The 19,539-nt window shown below is 40.0% G+C and overlaps 1 protein-coding gene and 1 long non-coding RNA gene across 3 annotated transcripts in view; both read left to right on the top strand.

Moving 5' to 3' along the window:
• The window catches only part of LOC120809713 (aminopeptidase N-like), a 30,125-nt gene extending 18,273 nt beyond the window's left edge, over positions 1-11,852 (top strand). For both annotated transcript variants that reach the window (XM_078082095.1, XM_078082094.1), the window contains 15 exons: positions 795-908; positions 1,010-1,153; positions 1,328-1,393; positions 1,778-1,843; positions 1,961-2,133; positions 2,514-2,590; positions 4,599-4,732; positions 4,846-4,901; positions 5,095-5,242; positions 5,348-5,439; positions 7,816-7,923; positions 8,035-8,202; positions 8,397-8,537; positions 9,367-9,448; positions 11,290-11,852. In XM_078082095.1, the coding sequence (XP_077938221.1) occupies positions 795-908; positions 1,010-1,153; positions 1,328-1,393; positions 1,778-1,843; positions 1,961-2,133; positions 2,514-2,590; positions 4,599-4,732; positions 4,846-4,901; positions 5,095-5,242; positions 5,348-5,439; positions 7,816-7,923; positions 8,035-8,202; positions 8,397-8,537; positions 9,367-9,448; positions 11,290-11,436 (1,716 nt within the window). In that variant the 3' untranslated portion in view covers positions 11,437-11,852. The remainder of the gene's footprint in view (positions 1-794; positions 909-1,009; positions 1,154-1,327; positions 1,394-1,777; positions 1,844-1,960; positions 2,134-2,513; positions 2,591-4,598; positions 4,733-4,845; positions 4,902-5,094; positions 5,243-5,347; positions 5,440-7,815; positions 7,924-8,034; positions 8,203-8,396; positions 8,538-9,366; positions 9,449-11,289) is intronic.
• A 2,068-nt stretch (positions 11,853-13,920) lies between these two features.
• On the top strand, positions 13,921-14,872 carry LOC144383656 (uncharacterized). The gene is made up of 5 exons (XR_013451078.1): positions 13,921-14,050; positions 14,188-14,243; positions 14,340-14,417; positions 14,524-14,635; positions 14,735-14,872. It is a non-coding gene; the product is annotated as an uncharacterized LOC144383656 (long non-coding RNA).
• The last annotated feature ends 4,667 nt before the right edge of the window (positions 14,873-19,539 follow it).

Below are 19,539 nucleotides of genomic sequence, written 5' to 3'. Positions count from 1 at the left end.
TGTGTATATCAGACACTGTTTGATATTTTAAACACAGAACGACACACATTTGATCATCTTGGAGACAGTATTCCACATGGGTGGAACATGTTGAACTAGTGACTCTACCTGTTGTCTGTGCACTTTGCTCTCAACTCTCCATCATTTAACGGCTCTGTTTGAAGTGCCAATAATCTCCCAAAATTTAGCCAGAACGTTTTCAAACCACGGTCTTTTAGGGACACAGTGGTGGCCCTCTGCTGACTGTGTGCCATGCAGGGTAATGTTAGAAGTTGAGATGGAAGTAGCATAGCAGCTAGCTTAGCCTAGCAGCAAGCTTAACAGAGCAGTGCTTTAAGTGCTCTATTTGCCTCTCACCCATGTTTGACACATGGATTAATTCATCTGCACAGTTCTCTGCTCTATGTCACACCACTGTTTGTTTTACTTCCAATGCAAAAGGCTCTTTATTTCCGCGGTTAACTTGTGAAACAAACAAACATATATTTATATATATATATTTTGTTAATTATCGCCCGAAGTTGGCTGGGACTCCAGCCCCACCCCCGCGACCCTGTGTGCAGGATAAGCGGTTTGATGATGGATGGATGGATGGATGGATTTTGTTAATTAATCTAGGCCACATTAGTCACATAGATTAATGCATTAATGTTGACAGCCCTAGTTTTTAGACAAGGTATAGTCTGAAGAGGTGTGTCTTTAGTTTGCGGCAGAAGATGGAAGATGTAAAGATTATCAAGATCAGTTATTACTTGGCACAAGATTCACTTCTTTTTTCTTTGCTGTTCCTTTAGTGGTTTGGTAATCTGGTGACCTTAAGATGGTGGAATGACCTGTGGCTGAATGAAGGCTTTGCCTCCTATGTTGAGTACCTGGGAGCACACGAGGCTGAACCCGACTGGAATTTGGTAAGACTTTCATTGCGACCCTATGGCCACCCCATGGCCTAAATAATGTTGCTACTGATCAGGGCAGTTTGGGCCTTAATGTCTGATATGTCTTATAATAGAAAGACCTCATCGTGCTCAGTGACGTCCACAGGGTGTTTGCCGTCGATGCTCTGGCCTCTTCTCACCCCCTTTCCTCCAGAGAAGAGGACATCCAGAAACCTGCACAGATCAGTGAGCTGTTTGACGCCATCTCATACAGCAAGGTAACCTTATACACTCAATCCTCAATAGCAGCGCCATACTTTAGCCATCTCTGATCTTTATAGCAATCCATTCAGGTTGTGCATTTAATTTCTGTCATTGAAAACCATATATTAATCTTTACATTCTTTTAATTATCTTTAATAAGGATTTAAATTGTGTTTGGTCATTCTCAGGGAGCATCTGTTCTGAGGATGTTGTCGGACTTCCTAACAGAAGATGTCTTCAGAGAGGGACTAATGGTATTGACTTCATTGAGACATACAATCCGATATTTACCTGAAAAATACTTAATGTTAGTGCTAGTGTCTTCTCCCTTTGTTTGACACAGTAAATCTATAAATTGGTTCCGTAAACATCCAGGGCGTGATTCGTGATCTATGGTCTTGACCAATTGATTCTCTATTAGAATCTTGGTAGACTATATCTGATAACTGAAAAAGCAAGTAATTACAGAGTTTCAACCATAATGGTCAGCTATGTAAATGGAGTAATTATAATTCCCATCAAAAGGATTATCATCTAAATTAAGAAAATATGGAATTTAAAGTGCTGCGTGAGCAACAAAGCTTTCAGGGAAAGCAGTCAGAAACCTCCAATATCATGTTTTTCTCTCTGCCCCGCAGACTTACCTGGATACATTTGCATATGGGAATGCAGTATACACAGACCTATGGAACCAGCTGCAGATGGCATGTTCATCTCTGAAGACTTAAATATATTGAACATTGAGCTAATGTGTTAATCTAAAAGATATCTAGTTCCTATCAACCTACTGTTGATTTACTTTATAATTTCTTCTTCCACAGGCTGTTAATGCTAGCAGAACTCAACTTCCTGACACTGTTGAAAATATCATGAACACATGGGTGCTGCAGATGGGCTTTCCTGTGGTTACAATTAACACCACAAGTGGGGTCGTGTCCCAAGAACACTTTCTCTTAGATCCAGACTCAGAAGTTACGGCTGTATCTCCCTTCAAGTATGTGCAATGCCTTTTACGTAGTTTCCTCCCTCTTGACAAATTCATTCTCTATTTCGTACATCTTGCTATATAATATTGATTTTAATATTAATTTACCATTCTTTGGTGCTACTCATGATTATACTAACAAACTAGTTTATACCTTAATTTATAGTAGTACTGCTATCCTCAATATTGTTATATATTTTGGTATTGTTGCAAACATTTAAGCAACCAAGACTTTAAGCAACCAAAATCAGTAGGCCTAATTCCTAATCATTTTTTAAATCATTGTGATAAAGGGGATACAGTCCAGTTCTTGAAAGATAAAACATAATAATAATAATATATATATATATATATATATATATGAAATAAAACAATTGTTTGTCCTACAGATATGAATGGATTGTTCCAATCAAGTGGATGAAAACTAGAGACATTCAAGAACCGCAATGGTTGAGGGGTAAATCAGGTAGGTTCTTCAGACACTAAACTTGACTGCGTGTATCTAATGACTTTAGAAACACCCTTTTCTCTATTTTAATGATTTTAATATTACTTAAAATAAAGAAATGCACGTCGTGACAGAGTTCACCTATAAAAGCACGATTGATATTTAAATGTAGTGTCTTGGAATTGAAATTTAAAAAATGTCATTGTTTTTGTGCACATGCATAAAAAATATATGGTGCAAGTGTTTGGCTATTGGACTCCATCTTGAAGTAGAATAATAGAGTAGTAGTGATGCTAATCCCTATGATTTATAATGGATTGTCTTATTTTAAAGATAATCTTCATGACTGAACTGACTGAATGTAAATGAAGAAACTGGAGATCTAAAAAATCTACATCCGAGTTTATATTTAACCAGACAAACTTTGCGCTTCGATCCCGTCTCTTCTGGCCAGCATGTGTCTTTGGGAAAGATTGGAATGTGATGTAACTGATGGGCAGATGGCTTTGTGATTGGTAGCTTTGTGAATGGTATTTATTAATTAGGTGGTGTTAGATTGCCCCAGGAAGGACTGTATAATTCTACTAGTGGCCATCAGTTAGAATGCTCTCCAGACAAGATGTTCCTTTGATACTAGTCAAACAGCTTGTGTGGTTCTGAAACTGATCTACATGAAATATATATATATAAACCTCTAATGTATCCCTAATATGAACAAATACAACCACTGGTAGGAGAATAACAAGCAAGCAAGGAGAACTTAGCAAAACGGCAGTTACTGTACTGTAAATCCATAAGTGTATCTTTTCCTACATTGTGCAGCGTTCAACGAAACTAATGTGGAACTTTAGGCTTGGCGGTGATATATTTATTATTATACAGCTGTGGTTTCACATTAGAATAGAGAAAGAACAAAACACAGGCAGTGAAAAACGTTTATGGGATTCCTAGGGTCGCCACTAAGCAAACAGTGACCTTGTGCCATAATATCAGACTTAATTGTCGGGCAAATGATATAATGTAAACCTTACAATGAAATCAACTAACACCAAACGTTATATTTGCTTACTAGTAGTTTCCATGAAAAAATAAATTCTGAACAGCCACATGACACTTAAAAAGATCTTTGAACAGGGCAGTTCTTTTGCACCCCCGAAATCACTTGGCATATCTCTTGAAAAACCTCTTCACCAACTGTTTCTGCTCTGCTGCCTTTCAGAAACCTATCTTTTCTCACAATAAGGCTTATTAACGCATCAATACTGTGTAATATATTTTTAAGATGTTCATTAGGTTCAAGATGAACAGTATGATCAACTAAAAATGATACACATACATATTAAACCTCATACTTTGGTGACTGTTTTATCAATTCACCCACTTAGAATGGTTTCCATTAATACGTTGTGTTTTGTTAGCATGAGAGAATGTTGTTGCTTGGACCCATTTTTTTGCCAATAAAACAGACCCATATCCCCTTGATTTCTATGAAGAAACTCAGTTTTCTACACTGATTAGCTAGCTTGCATTTGTTAAATTCTGCCATCCGTTACAAACCTTTTCTTTTATTGCGCTTATTTTTTGGAGTAGCTGCCTTGTTCAAGATAATAACTACACTTTTGTAAAACTAAAAAAGAAGCACAACTGTGTCAAAGCACAAAGTTTCATTTCTGTGCCATATGCCATGATATCCTTAGAATTTGTACTCACTGAACTACACATGACTCAGCATGCCACACTAGCGTTGCGCACTTGGCTAACCGGGGCCATGTCATGCAGGCTGCGTTGTTGCAGGAAAGGATTCTGGTGCATAGGTCAGTCTGTTTTATCTAAATACCTGTCTTATATTGCCATTGTATATATTTACTAACACATCTAAACAAGGTCACACATCAACTTTCAAGAGAAGGCACAGCTCTTTTCGAACGAGCCTATTGAATCCATGGGCATGTATTCTGGGAAACTGAGCTGATGACTCAGTGCCAATAACGATCACGACTAACTCCAAACTCTTTTTCTTCTTTAGCCACAATAAATGAGATGAAGGCATCAGGAGGTGACTGGGTTCTGGCCAACCTCAATGTAGTCGGTTACTACAGAGTCAACTATGATCTAGGCAACTGGAACAGACTGGTAGAAGTTCTGAGCAACAATCATACGGTATATATTTAAAGCTTAACTAATAAAATGTGAGATGCGTATTACATTAAACAGGATTCCTGATTTAAGTTGTTGTTGTAGTAATAGTGACTGGCATACTCTTGTTTTTCAAGCTTATTCCAGTTATCAACAGAGCTCAGTTGGTGGATGATGCCTTTAACCTAGCCAGGTAAGTCCTGTTAATATATGAGAATACATAGACGGTCTCATATATTAAGAGAATAATCTGCAATGCTGATCGCTGTTGCTACCTCCAGTAAAGTAGAAACACTTTACTAAAGTTGGTTGCAACAATATTTAATACCATTCAAATTTGGATATTGGATAACCCATTAATTTTCATAATTTTGTAACCCCAAAAGAGCAAAGATGATTTCTACGGTACTGGCCCTGGATACCACCAAGTATTTGATCAAAGAGACAGACTATATGCCCTGGGAGTCAGCCCTGAGTAACCTGGACTTCTTCTACCTCATGTTTGACCGCAACGAGGTTTATGGTCCCATGCAGGTGGGCTTCCTTACCGCCAAACATATCAGCAACAATGAAAAGAAAATGTCCAAAAACACTAATATAATTTGAAAGTTGTATTCGCTCTGTTTTTGGTTTTTGTAGAATTATTTGAGGAAACAGGTCACCCCTCTGTTTGAGTACTACAAGAGAATGACTTTCAACTGGACTATCGTACCTCCTGGACACCTGGATCAGTGAGTATGGAAAAAAACACAGTACACTACAGTTCCAAAAGTCATACCTTTTTAAGGGAAGAAATAACATGACATTTGCAAACTAGTTGGATCTTAAAGAAAAGCAAGCTAATCAAAGGCTTTGTTTGCCTGGCTTCCTGAGCCTCTTATTCACCGTCGCAACAGTCAGCAGATTGATTTCAGCCACACTCACTCAGGGGTTTCAGCTCCTCTCCTTTGGTTGCATTCCTCCGTGGCTAGACCAGAAACCTCACTTTTCTCTCTGTCTCTCATCATTCCAACATTTGAATAGATTCCAAATACAAAAACTTCCAAAAAACCCTCTTTGGGGAGAAAATTTGAGAAATCCATAAGGAAGGATTTGTCAGGGATGTGGGTGGGAGGCAGGACTCAGACGCAGAGTTCAAAAAGAAAAGGGACTTTAATAGTCAAAAGCAAAAACAAAAGGGCAAGGGGCAAAACGGGAGACAGGAACTGCAAACGACGAGAGACAAGGACATGCGTGGCGAGAGACAAGGACGCGACAAGTGACACAAGAGACACACGGCTTAAATACACAAGGGAGGTGCAGGTGATTGGACACAGGTGGAAACTATTAAGACGATCACAGGGGATGACGGGACAAGGCAGGAAGTGAAGTTACCCGGGGACACGAGTGGCAGAAAACTACAAAATACAACAGGAAGTGAACCACACCGTGACAGGATTAAGGGTCCTTCCACCAGGTTTTAACGTTAGGATGTTGTGTACAGTAATTAAATGACTATGAATTGTGTTTAATTCATATTGCAGTTATTAATCAAACATACTAATGTAATTCCCAGAGGTGTCAAATAACAAAGTACAAATACTTTGTTACCTTACTTTGTCACGATCGGGTAGGACCCAGATGCAGTGTTGATAACAAAAACTACTTTATTAAACCCAAAAATCCAAAATAGACACCAGAGTGGGAAAAACACAGACAGGGACCAGGAACCAAGCCATTCAGGGTTGAACATTTAATAACGCGACAAGGGACAAAAAACACACAGGGCTTAAATACATTGGGAAGGTGCAGGGGATTGGACACAGGTGGAAACAAGAGACACGGCAGACAATCACAGTGGATGACAGGACAAGGCAGGAAGAGAAGTTAACTGAGGGACTAGGCAGAGGCAGGAAATTACAAAATAAAACAGGAAACAAATCCAAACCGTGACATACATAAGTAGAAATTTTGGGTGTCTTAGGGTAACATTTGGGTAACTTTACTGGAGTATTTATTTTTCTGACTTTTTACTTCTACTCCTTACATTTTCACGCAAATATCTGTACTTTCTACTCGTTACATTTTAAAAATAGCCCCATTACTTCCGGCTTGTCGTCGTTCAAAAACACACACACAAAAAAAAACGAATCGAGATAAATCCCACCACCTGGATGAAGTGAATTTGATTGTGGTTGGATGAGAAGTTTAACCATATACCATCCAGACACCCTATTGGTTTTCTCCTCAACGCACCCGCAGATCAGAGTGACGCCGGGTGCGAAAAGTGGTCGGTTCCTCCGGTGGTCGGATCCTTTTTCAGAACGGCACAAGCTTGAGTTGATACTACTATCTATACTTCTACTTGAGTAATGAATGTGAATAATTTTGACACCTCTGGTAACAACTAATCTAATAGCACACAAACTACAATTCTAGGCGTGCTCTTCTTAAATCCCTAACCTGGAGAGGGAGAGAGATTTATATTTTTTATTTAGCTGACCCTTTCATCCCAAGTGACTTACAAGAAGTGCATTGAACCAAGAAGCTACAGACCACGAATAACAAGAATCAAGTACAATTTCCTTAAGGAATCCAAACTACAAAGTGCTATGAGTAAGTGCTAATAAAGTACTAGTCCAGGTATAGTTGGAAAATGTGTGTTTTCAGCTGTCTAAGCTTTCTGCTCTCTTTATGTCATTTGGGATTACATTGCCCCATTTAGGAGCTAGGACAGCAAACAGTCATGATGTTGATGAGTATTTAGCTTTGGGTAGAGACATTGGTAGAGGCAGGAGTCATTAGTCAGTTCATTGTGACGTGTGTCTTTAGTCACTTGGTCATTAGTCACTGTCTTTTCTTGAACCTATGTAGTTTTGATCAAAGTTTATTTTTAAAGGTTACTCTGCATGTAACTAACCTATATTTAACCACCATCATGTTGAAAACATATACGAAAGAGGTACCTTGTGCTTTTCTACCAAGGGGGACTCATCAAGCCTCAGTATTTGAAGGTTTGGGAGTGAGAACGTGTTTCGATTTCTATTATTGGTCTCTGTTTTTGATCACGGCTTATTCAGCCGCACTCAGTCTTTGGGCATCATCTTTCATTTTTGTTCTTCCTGAAGGTACAACCAAGTGAATGCTATCAGCCTGGCGTGCAGGACAGGCCTTGAAGAATGCCAAAATCTGTCCCAGGAATGGTTCAATGAATGGATGAACTCAAGTGAAAACCAGTGAGTGTATTGCCCATCATGCAACATGTTATAGTTTCACTGTTTTAATCTTCACTGTATTTTTAGAGCATCTTTCCCTCCATCAACTATGTTGTACCTGTCTTACTTCAGAATCCACCCCAACCTTCGCTCCACTGTCTACTGTAATGCTATTGCAGCAGGTGGCGCTCAAGAGTGGGAGTTTGCTTGGTCACAGTTTGAGCAAGCCACCATTGCCATTGAAGCTGACAAACTCCGCTCTGCCCTGGCCTGCACGAAGCAACCCTGGCTGCTTAACAGGTCTGCTCACAAACAGCTTGTTAATGCTGTCATGCAGTGTACAACAGCATATAACTGACAATTACTGACCAGTACACTGATGTGTGTGTGTGTGTGTGTGTGTGTATATATATATATATATATATATATATATATATATATATATATATATATATATATACACACTCTTTCTATTCTGTTTTTACCCCTTTGAGGTTCCTGGAGTACACTCTTCATCCAGACAAGATCAGAAAACAAGATGCCACCTCCACCATTGTTTACATTGCTAACAATGTGGTTGGACAGTCTCTGGCGTGGGACTTTGTCAGAGCTCGATGGTCATTCATTTTTGCAGAGTGAGTACAATCCACAATTGTTTTTTCGACCGCCGCCTGTCCACACTTAGCTCTTTGGCCAGGGCCATTTTGGTTTTTGTTCATTGCCATATTGGCTTTTTGCAACCAGAAGTGAGAGAGTCAAGCCAATTGCAAGTGAACAGTCACTAAAACATTTTTAGCTAAGCTAAGACGAAATCACGGACATTTCCAAGACTACGATACACACTATGATAGCACCCTGTAAATCACGATATCCCCTTACCTAAAGCATCACCGGCTTAACTTCATTATTCATAAATTAACATTTCAAATGAAGATTTGAAATTGGGGCTTGAGACACTGTTGTGGAAATTGGTGGATAAATGTCCCTTTGAGAATTCAAAACTATCTTAAGCTTGTTCGTGATTAAGTATTTAATACAGACTAACATATAGAAAAATCATCAAACACAAGCCATGAGGCCATGACACAATTCAGCTGAAAATGGACAGAGGGTTCCTTCTCCCGCTGAGGAGCAAGAAGGTCTGACAAAGCTTGCTGGGGTAAGGAGAAGCTTTAATACACATCAGAGAGGTCCTCGTTGTCCCATCAGAAGGAGAAATCCTGCACTTCCTGTTTACTAAAAAATAAAATAATAAGTCAGCAGGGGCCAGGCAAAAAGAGATAATGCATGTTTAAGATCCTTTCGCATTGGTTTCACTTTTCATAACCGGACGTTGACCGTGATCTGTAAGTGTTGGTCATATAGGTAGATTTAGCAAATATTACATTTCTGATGATTTCTTTGTGGAGAAATGCTTTTCACCAATTGTAAAAGCTTTTATTTTTCTGTCATGTCTTGACACAGGTATGGTGGTGGATCCTTCTCCTTCTCCAACCTCATCAATGGAGTCACCAAGCGCTTCTCCACTGAATTTGAGCTTCAGCAGGTTAGATATCCTCTACCTTTTTATCCCCAAATCGTTTCTTAGAAATTTATTTGGCCCAAATTTCACCAGGAATCAAACATATTTTACATCTATTTTGAGGGATTGTTCATGTTACCAAGTCCATGGCGCAAAATGTATTCCTTTGTTTGCTTGAGATCATATCAATGGTAGATGAAACGGGATGGGAGTTTAGATTGTTGTGTCAAAAAAGATGCAATCCTTTTTGTGCTCCATTTAAATCTAAATGATCCCTCGAAGTTAATGCCCACCTGCTAACTAGCAGGTGGGCATTAACTTCTTTGTTGTTTCTTGATGCTGTTGAAATCAGTTGACGGACTTTGTAGTAGCTGCTGTATTATAACTTTTTTACTCTGGATTAGCAGTACATTCTGAACTAACCATGATCTTGCCCTGCCCATTTGAGAGAAAAACATTCAAACTGAATTTCCAACTGCAACTCCAAAACACAGCTGGTTAGCATGATAATTGCTTTAATTATGACAATATCAGCTAAATTTAATATAGAGATGAACTTTTTGGATTTCAGGGTTGGGAAAATATCTTATGTTTATATTGCACCACAGAAGCCACAGCTACTGTGTTGTGCAGATTAACACACAGGGAAGCCTCACATGTGTAGAAACCGATGTTAAAAGGGGGTAGCATGGCGCATGATGTAGTGAGGGTGCGCTGGGAACCGCCGAGTTGTTGGTTCAAACCCGGCTGCTCCATGCCGAAGTGTCCCTGAGCAAGACACCTAACCCCTAACTGCTCCCCGGGCACCTTTCTGGCATCACACTGCTCTGCACTGTGTGGGATGGGTTAAATGCAGAGAAGCATTTCGTTGTCTCAGTACCTGTACTCTGTGCAATGACAATACAGTCGAATCTTTTCTCTTTCTAAAAAATATAAGATTTATTGTAAAAAAAATCCCAAGTACCTAAAATGCTGTCCTCTGTTTTTTTAAATCGACACCAGCGTGACTTAGTGATGGGAAGTTCGGATCATTTTACCGACTCGGTTCTTTGAATCTCGTTCAGTAAAATGAACGAATCTTTTTTCGAGTCATTCATTCATTTCGGGGGGGGGGGGGCATAACTATTACGCTGAACTCTAAGTAAAGTACAAAAAAGTTCAAATAACGAAACCTGTAATTATTACTTGTGAAGGAATATCATTCACGTCTTACAAAACCTAGCCATGCGAAAGTGAACGAGGTAAACAAATCCTTTCTGTTTCCTCTTCTGAGCGCAGGTCACGTGAAAAATTATCCTAAGATCCGTATCCGAAGACCCAGTCAAAATGAACGAATCATTTATGTTTTCTCTACCAGTGCTGACCCTACGCAGGTCACGTGAAAAATGATCTACAGATCTGTATCCGGCAGATGAACGAATCGTTCACCTCCCGACCGTGTCTTCGGGTCAATGATTCGTTCATCGTTAATTTTTCACGTGACCTGCATAGGCTCAGCACTGGTAGCGAGTAGATCAATGATTTGTTCATCGTTCATTTTTCACGTGACCTGCATAGGCTCAGCACTGGTACCACTTGGTTGGCAGAAGGATAATTTTCCATGTGACCTGCATTCAACGAATCATTTCTGTTTCCTTGGCTTAGCCTATGCAAGTCCCGATGCGTGGCCACGAGAAAATGAACAAATCTTTTTTTGAGAGGACTCGTTACTCTCGAGTCCTTGTAAGGATTCGTTCAAAATGAACAAATTGTTCACGAACGACACATCACTAGCGTGACTCTATATTGTTATTTGCTGCTGCCTGACCTCAGATGACTTTATCCCCTTCCAAAACAACTCACCTGTGTTATTTTTTTTGTGACAGCTGAAGCAGTTTAAGGCAGAGAACAATGTGATTGGTTTTGGCTCTGGGACACTGGCAGTGGAGCAGTCCATTGAGAGAACCGTCAGCAACATAAAATGGATCACAGAAAACAAGGAGAATGTTCTAAATTGGTTCAACAATGCATAATAGCTCTATGTATGACATGCAATTTATAGAGGTTCTGTTTTCATCAACTACATCTTGCATGGAGGGGGACAAGATTTCACAAAACGAGTAAATCTGACCAAAATGGGCTGGATCTGTTGCCACTGTTGGGTTGAACAAAAAATGATAAAGAATCATTGAAAGTTGAATAAATAATTATGAAAGAAATAATTATGAATTCAATATTATCTCTGCATGTTAAAAAGAGACAAGATGAAAACATTTGCATTATAGTCATAGTTTGAATTGATTTCTTTGCGCACATTTTTATTTTAAGTTGGATTTTTTGTGATTCAGGGTTGCTTTGTAACTTGACACTTGACACGTGGCTTGAATGACTAAAATACATAACGAAACATAAAATGATCTAGCACAATAAAAAGACTACCACTAATGTCTATTCTTGTAAAATTATTAAACACATTTATTAGGAGGAGACAAAATTGACACACATACAAGTCATGTTTGTATGTGTGGTCTTGTACAAAGATCATTTCTCTGAAATAGCTGGAAGACAAACATACTAAAACTGGGCAAAACCCAAATGCTGGTAATCCATCTTGCTGAACTTGACAATAAACACCTTAAAACACAAAAAAATACAGATGGAGATCTTCTCTATCTGTATTTTAATTTTAATTTACGAAGACATTTAATTTACGAAGATATGATTTACCTCTGGAGCATGATGTAGTCCAGGCTGAGACAAGAACATTTTGGGGTTCTTTTAAATTCAAAAACCGAGACCCACTGAAAAAGACAACAAATACATACATACTCTGTAAACCTATGCACACGCATACATAAGAGCTTTTTAGTATTATGTATGAATGAAATCTCAGAAGGTATCTCAATCACCGGAAGGAAAAAGAGCAAGTTTTGAACAAGAGCCCCCCTTGAAGGGGATTTCTCCTTTTGCACCCACGCCCAAGAGTCAAAAAGAGTCAACAAGTTTAAAAATGATAAAGAATGTAATAACTAACACTGCATGAAAAGTGGGATTTTCGGCAGTATGCGGCACTGTAAATTGTCGTGGAATTTCAGGTTTGCGGCAATTTGCGGGCAACGCCGAAAACTGCCGTAAATTGTCAGAAATTGATGTGGGCCTCCCTTGGCAGTTGTCCCCCCATGACCCCCCTGCTCCTAATCCTAGGGGAGGCTTTGACATGTAAATGAAAAATGCTGTGAGCTATACAAATGCAAATCAGGGTCGCAGAGGGAGTTTTAGCCCAGGTGACATTTTTTTAAAAGGTAAGAAAATCTCTGGTACAAATAGATCAGGCTCAGTAGCCTAATTATAGACTCTTACATTTTAGCTTGAATTGATTCATTTAATTAAAATATGCTACATTACTGTGTACGCCATTGGCAATGGCAAATGTTATGTAAAAAAGATACACAAAATAACTTCTTTAAAAAATTAGTGTTAATAAAGGTAAAATGAGCATTCCATGCAAACAACATTTGAATCAGAATGAGGGGTCTGCAGAGATCACAGTCTCCTAGAGCTCAACTACAGTGCATAGTGGCAGGACTACAGTGACATTTTCTTTGGTCTTACTTAAATGCACAGAGGATGTATTAACCACACATCTTCTAGCAATGCGCTCAACTGGCAGAAATGATGCTGGGTATGACGTGTCTGTTCCCTGCAAGCCCCAAACTTCTATTGGCTTTCCATAAAAATGTCTGTCCGGGTGGGGATGAAGCCAGGAAACCTGTGCAAGAACATGTTTAAATGCCGTACCATTTGACACAACATTAACAACTATAAACTGCTTTATAATGGCTGGTCGTAGTTCTGCTAGAGGGTCAAGGACGGGTTCCTCAAAACTGTTAGTGTTTCCACACCACTTATGAACACATGCTGACCTTTATGCTCTGCATCTATCGATTGAGTAAGTTACATTCATATATGTTACCCGTTTACATGTCACGGCAAAACATTCAACCTCAGTGACACAAGGGTACATGTGATGATACATTGTCAACATTGCATGTCTGTCAGACTCATCCAAGATTATCTGGTGGAATGGAGAAAGAGGCACCACTGTACAGTTTTCTAGGTAAAGTCGTTCCGCTGACACCAAAACACTGCTTTACATAAAGCATATCAGCTGTTTCAAAGTCCCAACCATTTGTCTTCCTAAAATACAGGTCCTTCCGTATAACAATAACCTCGTATGTGATTGGAGGACCCTTAGACTCCTCGTCCAATCACGTGTGAGATCATAGGCATGACTCAGACAGCAGTACTTGCAAGACGAGCATACAAATAGTTACTATAATCAGAAGAACTGTATCTCCAGTTCCTTTGTTTGGTTTTTGCTGGTTCGTGAATAATGGCTGGACGACGTCTCGCGCTCAACTCGCCTTCAACTCCTCTCCGCGGTCACCAACTTTCGGCCAGTCCGCAGACAGACGAGAAGAAGTTGCTGAATGCTCTCAGTGGATCGTCTCGTCAACTCCAACAACAAACTGCCGATATCAACGAGCGGTTCGCTCCACTGGAGCGTTCGGGACTGCGGGTTTCTGTCCATAGAGGAGAGGAACCGACTCAAAGAAGAGGAGACGGGCGCACAATCCCAAGATAGCGGTAATAATACGTTCGATGACTGCTGGCTAAGCTAAAAGTAGCGTAGCCTCAAGCTAAGCTAAGAGTAGCCTAGTAGCCTTACAAGTGAGCAGAAACAGCTTTATTAAAGTGTGTTTTCTTTGCCGTGTCGTTTACAGGAAGCGGTGCGCCGTCTTCACAACGCCGAGACGAACTACAGGCGCCACGAACCGGAGTAAGGGTAACATTTAAAGAATATGCTTTCATTCTGCGGTATAAGGGAATATATACGTATAGATACCGATCATAACTGTACATTTTGTTTTCACAGACTAATCTCGCCTCATAATGAGGTGGTGACCTCGTATTTGCTCCGGGAAAAGTCCAGATTTAGACGACGTCATTGTGTGTAAGTGACACTGTTTACTGTTTCTCCTTCCTTGTTAAATGTTACTGTGACTTGGGTTTGATTTTTTTTTTTTTATTCATACCACACTCATTTAATCCTTTTCCAGCCGCCTGTGAGACGTATTTTGGAGGACAATGGAGCTTCAGGTTCAGCCAGAACACTCATTGCAGGCGGAAGCTGCGAAGGATTCAGCGCGGAGTCGAGCGAGAAGAAAGAGGGTCAGAGTTTATTTGCTGACTTGTTTCAGGTGCATTGATAGATGTGTTGTGTCCGTACGCATCGCATCGCACAGTACTGATTCAGTGTTGTTTTTACAGCTGCTGGAATCGAGACAAAGTGTGCTGGCTGATGACGAGGTGGAACTCCGCCACCGTAGAGCTCACGTCGGACGGAGGGGACGGCGTTGTTGGCGGGGTCTCGGGGTGGATTGTACGGTCGCCACACACACGAGGCGCCTGCACAACAGACCTGCCTCGGAAAACACGGCGCCAGTGACGGTCTACAACCCCGAGGAGGCAAACGGACAGTTTACTGAGCTGTAGTTTTTAAACCGCCGTTACCCAAGTGTGGGCAGATCCTCACTTTGTATGTAGTTGTTGTTTGTGTGTTGTTAATAAAGCTCTTTCTTTGCATAAACATGTGGCAAATGTTTATTTTCTCTATAAATTCATTGATGTCCTGGTTGGTATCCTAATAATAGTGTAGTAGCCTACATAGGATAACAATGAAATGAATATACAGCATAATATGAATATATAAATAAAATGAGGCGGGTGACCAATAGCGACAGATCTGCCAACCAATCACGAGTGATTGAAAGTTGTGGTTTCATCCAATCATGAACAAGGAAACTCAAGCAGGAAACTCAAGCCTGGTCTGCCCACGTGTGGTTTTGCTGCCAATCACGAGTGATTTTATTTGTTAGTAAGTTGTGGTTTCATCCAATAAGGAGTAAGGATATTCAAGCCCACTCGGCTCGGCCACCCGCGGTTTCGCTGCATTCATATGCTAATTCGGGCCATTCGCACCTCCGCCAGCTCTCCCCCTACGTCATGGTTCGTTTCCGACAATTTGTGGCACAGACAAACGCGACGTGCGCGGGTTGCAAATTGTCGGAAATTGTCGGAAATTAGGGAGATTTCCGGGCGTTTACAGGGACGAAAATCTCACTTTTCATGCAGTGTAACCGAAGCAATACAATTACAAAGGGAAATAAGGTATCCATCCATTGTCAAACTGCTTATCCTGCACACAGGGTCGCGGGGGGGCTGGAGTCTATCCCAGCCAACTTCGGGCGATAGACGGAGTACATCCTGGATTGGTCGCCAGCCAATCGCAGGGCTAACACAAAGACATACTAATTGACATAACAAATTCCTTCCTCTCATTGGGAATGAAACATCATCATACAGTCATATCCATACACCGTGTGTGTCCTTTCTCATCATCTACTACCAATTTCCCTGGATAAAGAAGGAAAGAGGAAGGTTGTGTTTTTTGCTCTGCATAATTATATATGTATCATTTGTCTTCTAACTAATAGCAGGGAATTATTATTAGTTATTACATTTAAAAGTCTGCTTCAAGGGCTTTTTTACTGGAGAGAGGCTAATATGGAGCTTCAGGATCCTGGATAAACTGTCTTCTCAAAGCAAGGTAAAGACTGAGAGAATTAATTAATGTAAAAGGCCGCAGGAAAAGCAAAGGACTGGGCCTGAGATGGTGACTAAGATGTGAGAACGATATGCAGCAAGAATGCCCAAATACTCTGCTTTCCGAAAGATATGGTTTCTAATATGGGCATTGTGGCTGACCATCTGAAAAAACATCATTGTGCACGTGGGAAGCTGTGATACTGTGAAACAACAGTGAGTCTGAAGTTGTGAAGCAAGACTTGATCTGTTAAACACAGCAGCTATGTCAATGCTGAGGTGTTTATCAGTGGTTCTCTCCCTCCAGTCAGGAATCAGGAATCAGGATCAGGAATCAGGAAACATTTATTAGAAAAATATGTCAAACATACAAGGAATTTGGGGCGTCACGGTGGCGTGGTGGTTAGCACTGTTGCCTCATAGCAAGAAGGTCCTGGGTTCGATTCTGCCCAGTGACCTTTCTGTGTGGAGTCTGCATGTTCTCCCCGTGTCTGCGTGGGTTCTCTCCGGCTTCCTCCCACAGTCCAAAGACATGCTCTGGGGATCAGGTTAATTGGGGAAGTTAAATTGCCCGTAGGTGTATGAATGTGAGTGTGAATGGTTGTATGTCTCTGTGTTAGCCCTGCGATTGGCTGGCGACCAATCCAGGGTGTACCCCGTCTATCGCCCGAAGTTGGCTGGGATGGACTCCAGCCCCCCCGCGACCCTGTGTGCAGGATAAGCGGTTTGACAATGGATGGATGGATGGATGGATACAAGGAATTTGTCTTGGCGGTTGGTGCGTAACAACACAAAACAGACAATAGACAACAAGACAGCAGTGCACAAGTAATAAAATAAAATGAAATGCTAATGCAATGGGTTAGTAGAATAAGGCTATGGGTTAGTATTTTATTTAAAAAGTTAAAAAATATTAAAAATAAAGTGCACTATCGAACAAGTGACAAAGTGACGAGTGACTACAAAGTGACGAATTAAAAAATACAGTTAAAGTGACATGTGCAGTATGAAGGAGAGTAGAAGAAAGCAAGAAAACTTAAATTGAACAAGAAAGGTTGGAAAACTATTCACAAATCATGACACCATCATAAAACATATAAATGTACTTTCCTGAGGTGCTAGTTAAAAGAAAACACTGTTCAGCAATGCATTCTTGTGTTTTGTGCGTTTTTAAGCCTCCTCTCAGCCTGCAAACGCCTAAATAGTGAAGAAACCATGAAAACTTAGTTACAACCATAAAGGTTGGAAAACTATTCACAAATCATGATACCATCATAAAACAGATAAATATACTTTCCTGAGGTTCTAGCTTGACGAAAACACTGTTAACCAATGCATTATTGTATGCAGTGCGTTTTTAGGCCTTCTCTCAGCCTGAAAACGGCTAAATAGTGAAAAAAGCAAGAAAACTTAGTTTGAACAAAAAAGGTTGGAAAACTAATCACAAATCATGATACCATCATAAAACCGATAAATGTACTTTCCTGAGGTGCTAGTTTAAAGAAAACACTGTTAACCAATGCATTCTTGTGTTCTGTGCGTTTTTAAGCCTTCGCTCAGCCTGAAAACACAAACGCCTGAATAGTGAAGAAAGCATGAAAACTTAGTTTGAACAAAAAAGGTTGGAAAACTATTCACAAATCATGATACCATAATAAAACAGATTAATGTACTTTCCAGAGGTGCTAGTTTAAAGAAAACACTGTTAACCAATGCATTCTTGTGTTTTGTGCGTTTTTAAGCCTTTTCTCAGCCTGCAAACGCCTTAATATTGAAGAAAGTAAGAAAACTTAGTTTATACAAAAAAGGTTGAAAAACTATTCACAAATCATGATACCATCATAGAATAGATAAATGTACTTGTGGTGGAAATTTGTGGATTTAGCCCATGTGAGAAATCAAAAGTATCTTGAGCTTGCTTTGTGATTAAGTATTTATTACTAACTAGAATATAGGAAAAAGATAAAGAATACAGAAATCATCAGCACAAGTCGTAAGCACAGACAGAAGTCAAATGACTACAATTCAGCTGAAAAGGGACAGATGTTCCTTCCCCCAAAAGGAGCAGGAAGATCTGACCAAGTCAAAGAGGAGAACAGGAGGTTTTATACACTTAGGGGGGGTTTGTGCTGCCTCAGGACAGGACAACCCACCCCTCAAAAGGAATGTGGGAAAAGTAACAGATGATGTAGGGGTGACCCTGTGACCCTCCCTTTATGGTCCCAGACAATCAACAACATCTAAAAGGTCAGTCAGGGCACGCATGTTTTCATCCGTGTCTTATCTCTCCCTGGACTGCCTTAAGTCACCGGCTCCCATCAAAGGTAACATTCCTGAGAGCCTCACCCTATGCGGGCTCAAAAATTCTCCCCCAACAGTACTTTCCTGAGGTTTTAACTTGATGAAAACACTATTAACCAATATATGCTTGTATGCTGTGCGTTTTTAGGCCTTTGCTCAGCCTGAAAACGCCTAAATAGTGAAGAAAGCATGAAAAGTTAGTTTGAACAAAAAAGGTTGGAAAACTATTCACAAACCATCATACCATCATAAAACAGATAAATGTACTTTCCCGAGGTGCTAGATTTAGGAAAACAATGTTAACCAATGCATTCTTGTGTTCTGTGCGTTTTCAGCTTTCTCTCGGCCTGCAAACGCCTTAAAAGTCATGAATGCACCAAAACTTAGTTTGAACAAAAAAGGTTGGAAAACTATTCACAGACCATGATACCATCATGAAAAGGATAAATGTACTTTCCTGGGGTGCTAGATTTAGGAAAACACTGTTAACCAATGCATTCTTGTGTTCTGTGCGTTTTCAGCTTTCTCTCGGCCTGCAAACGCCTTAAAAGTCATGAATGCACCAAAACTTAGTTTGAACAAAAAAGGTTGGAAAACTATTCACAGACCATGATACCATCATGAAAAGGATGAATGTACTTTCCTGGTGTGCTAGATTAAGGAAAACACTGTTAACCAATGCATTCTTGTGTTCTGTGCGTTTTCAGCTTTCTCTCGGCCTGCAAACGCCTTAATAGTCAAGAAAGCACCAAAACTTAGTTTGAACAAAAAAGGTTGGAAAACTATTCACAAACCATGATACCATCATAAAATAGATAAATGTACTTTCCTGAAGTGCTAGTTTTAGGTAAACACTGTTAACCAATGCATTCTTGTGTTCTGTGCGTTTTCAGCTTTCTCTCGGCCTGCAAACATCTTAATAGTCAAGAAAGCACCAAAACTTAGTTTGAACAAAAAAGGTTGGAAAACTATTCACAAACCATGATACCATCATAAAATAGATAAATGTACTTTCCTGAAGTGCTAGTTTTAGGAAAACACTGTTAACCAATGCATTCTTGTGTTCTGTGCGTTATCAGCTTTCTCTCGGCCTGCAAACGCCTTAAAAGTCATGAATGCACCAAAACTTTGTTTGAACAAAAAAGGTTGGAAAACTATTCACAAACCAT

This window comes from Gasterosteus aculeatus, chromosome X (genome assembly GCF_964276395.1).
Source record: "Gasterosteus aculeatus chromosome X, fGasAcu3.hap1.1, whole genome shotgun sequence".
Taxonomy (NCBI): domain Eukaryota; kingdom Metazoa; phylum Chordata; class Actinopteri; order Perciformes; family Gasterosteidae; genus Gasterosteus; species Gasterosteus aculeatus.
This window is presented reverse-complemented; position numbering and strand designations above follow the sequence as displayed.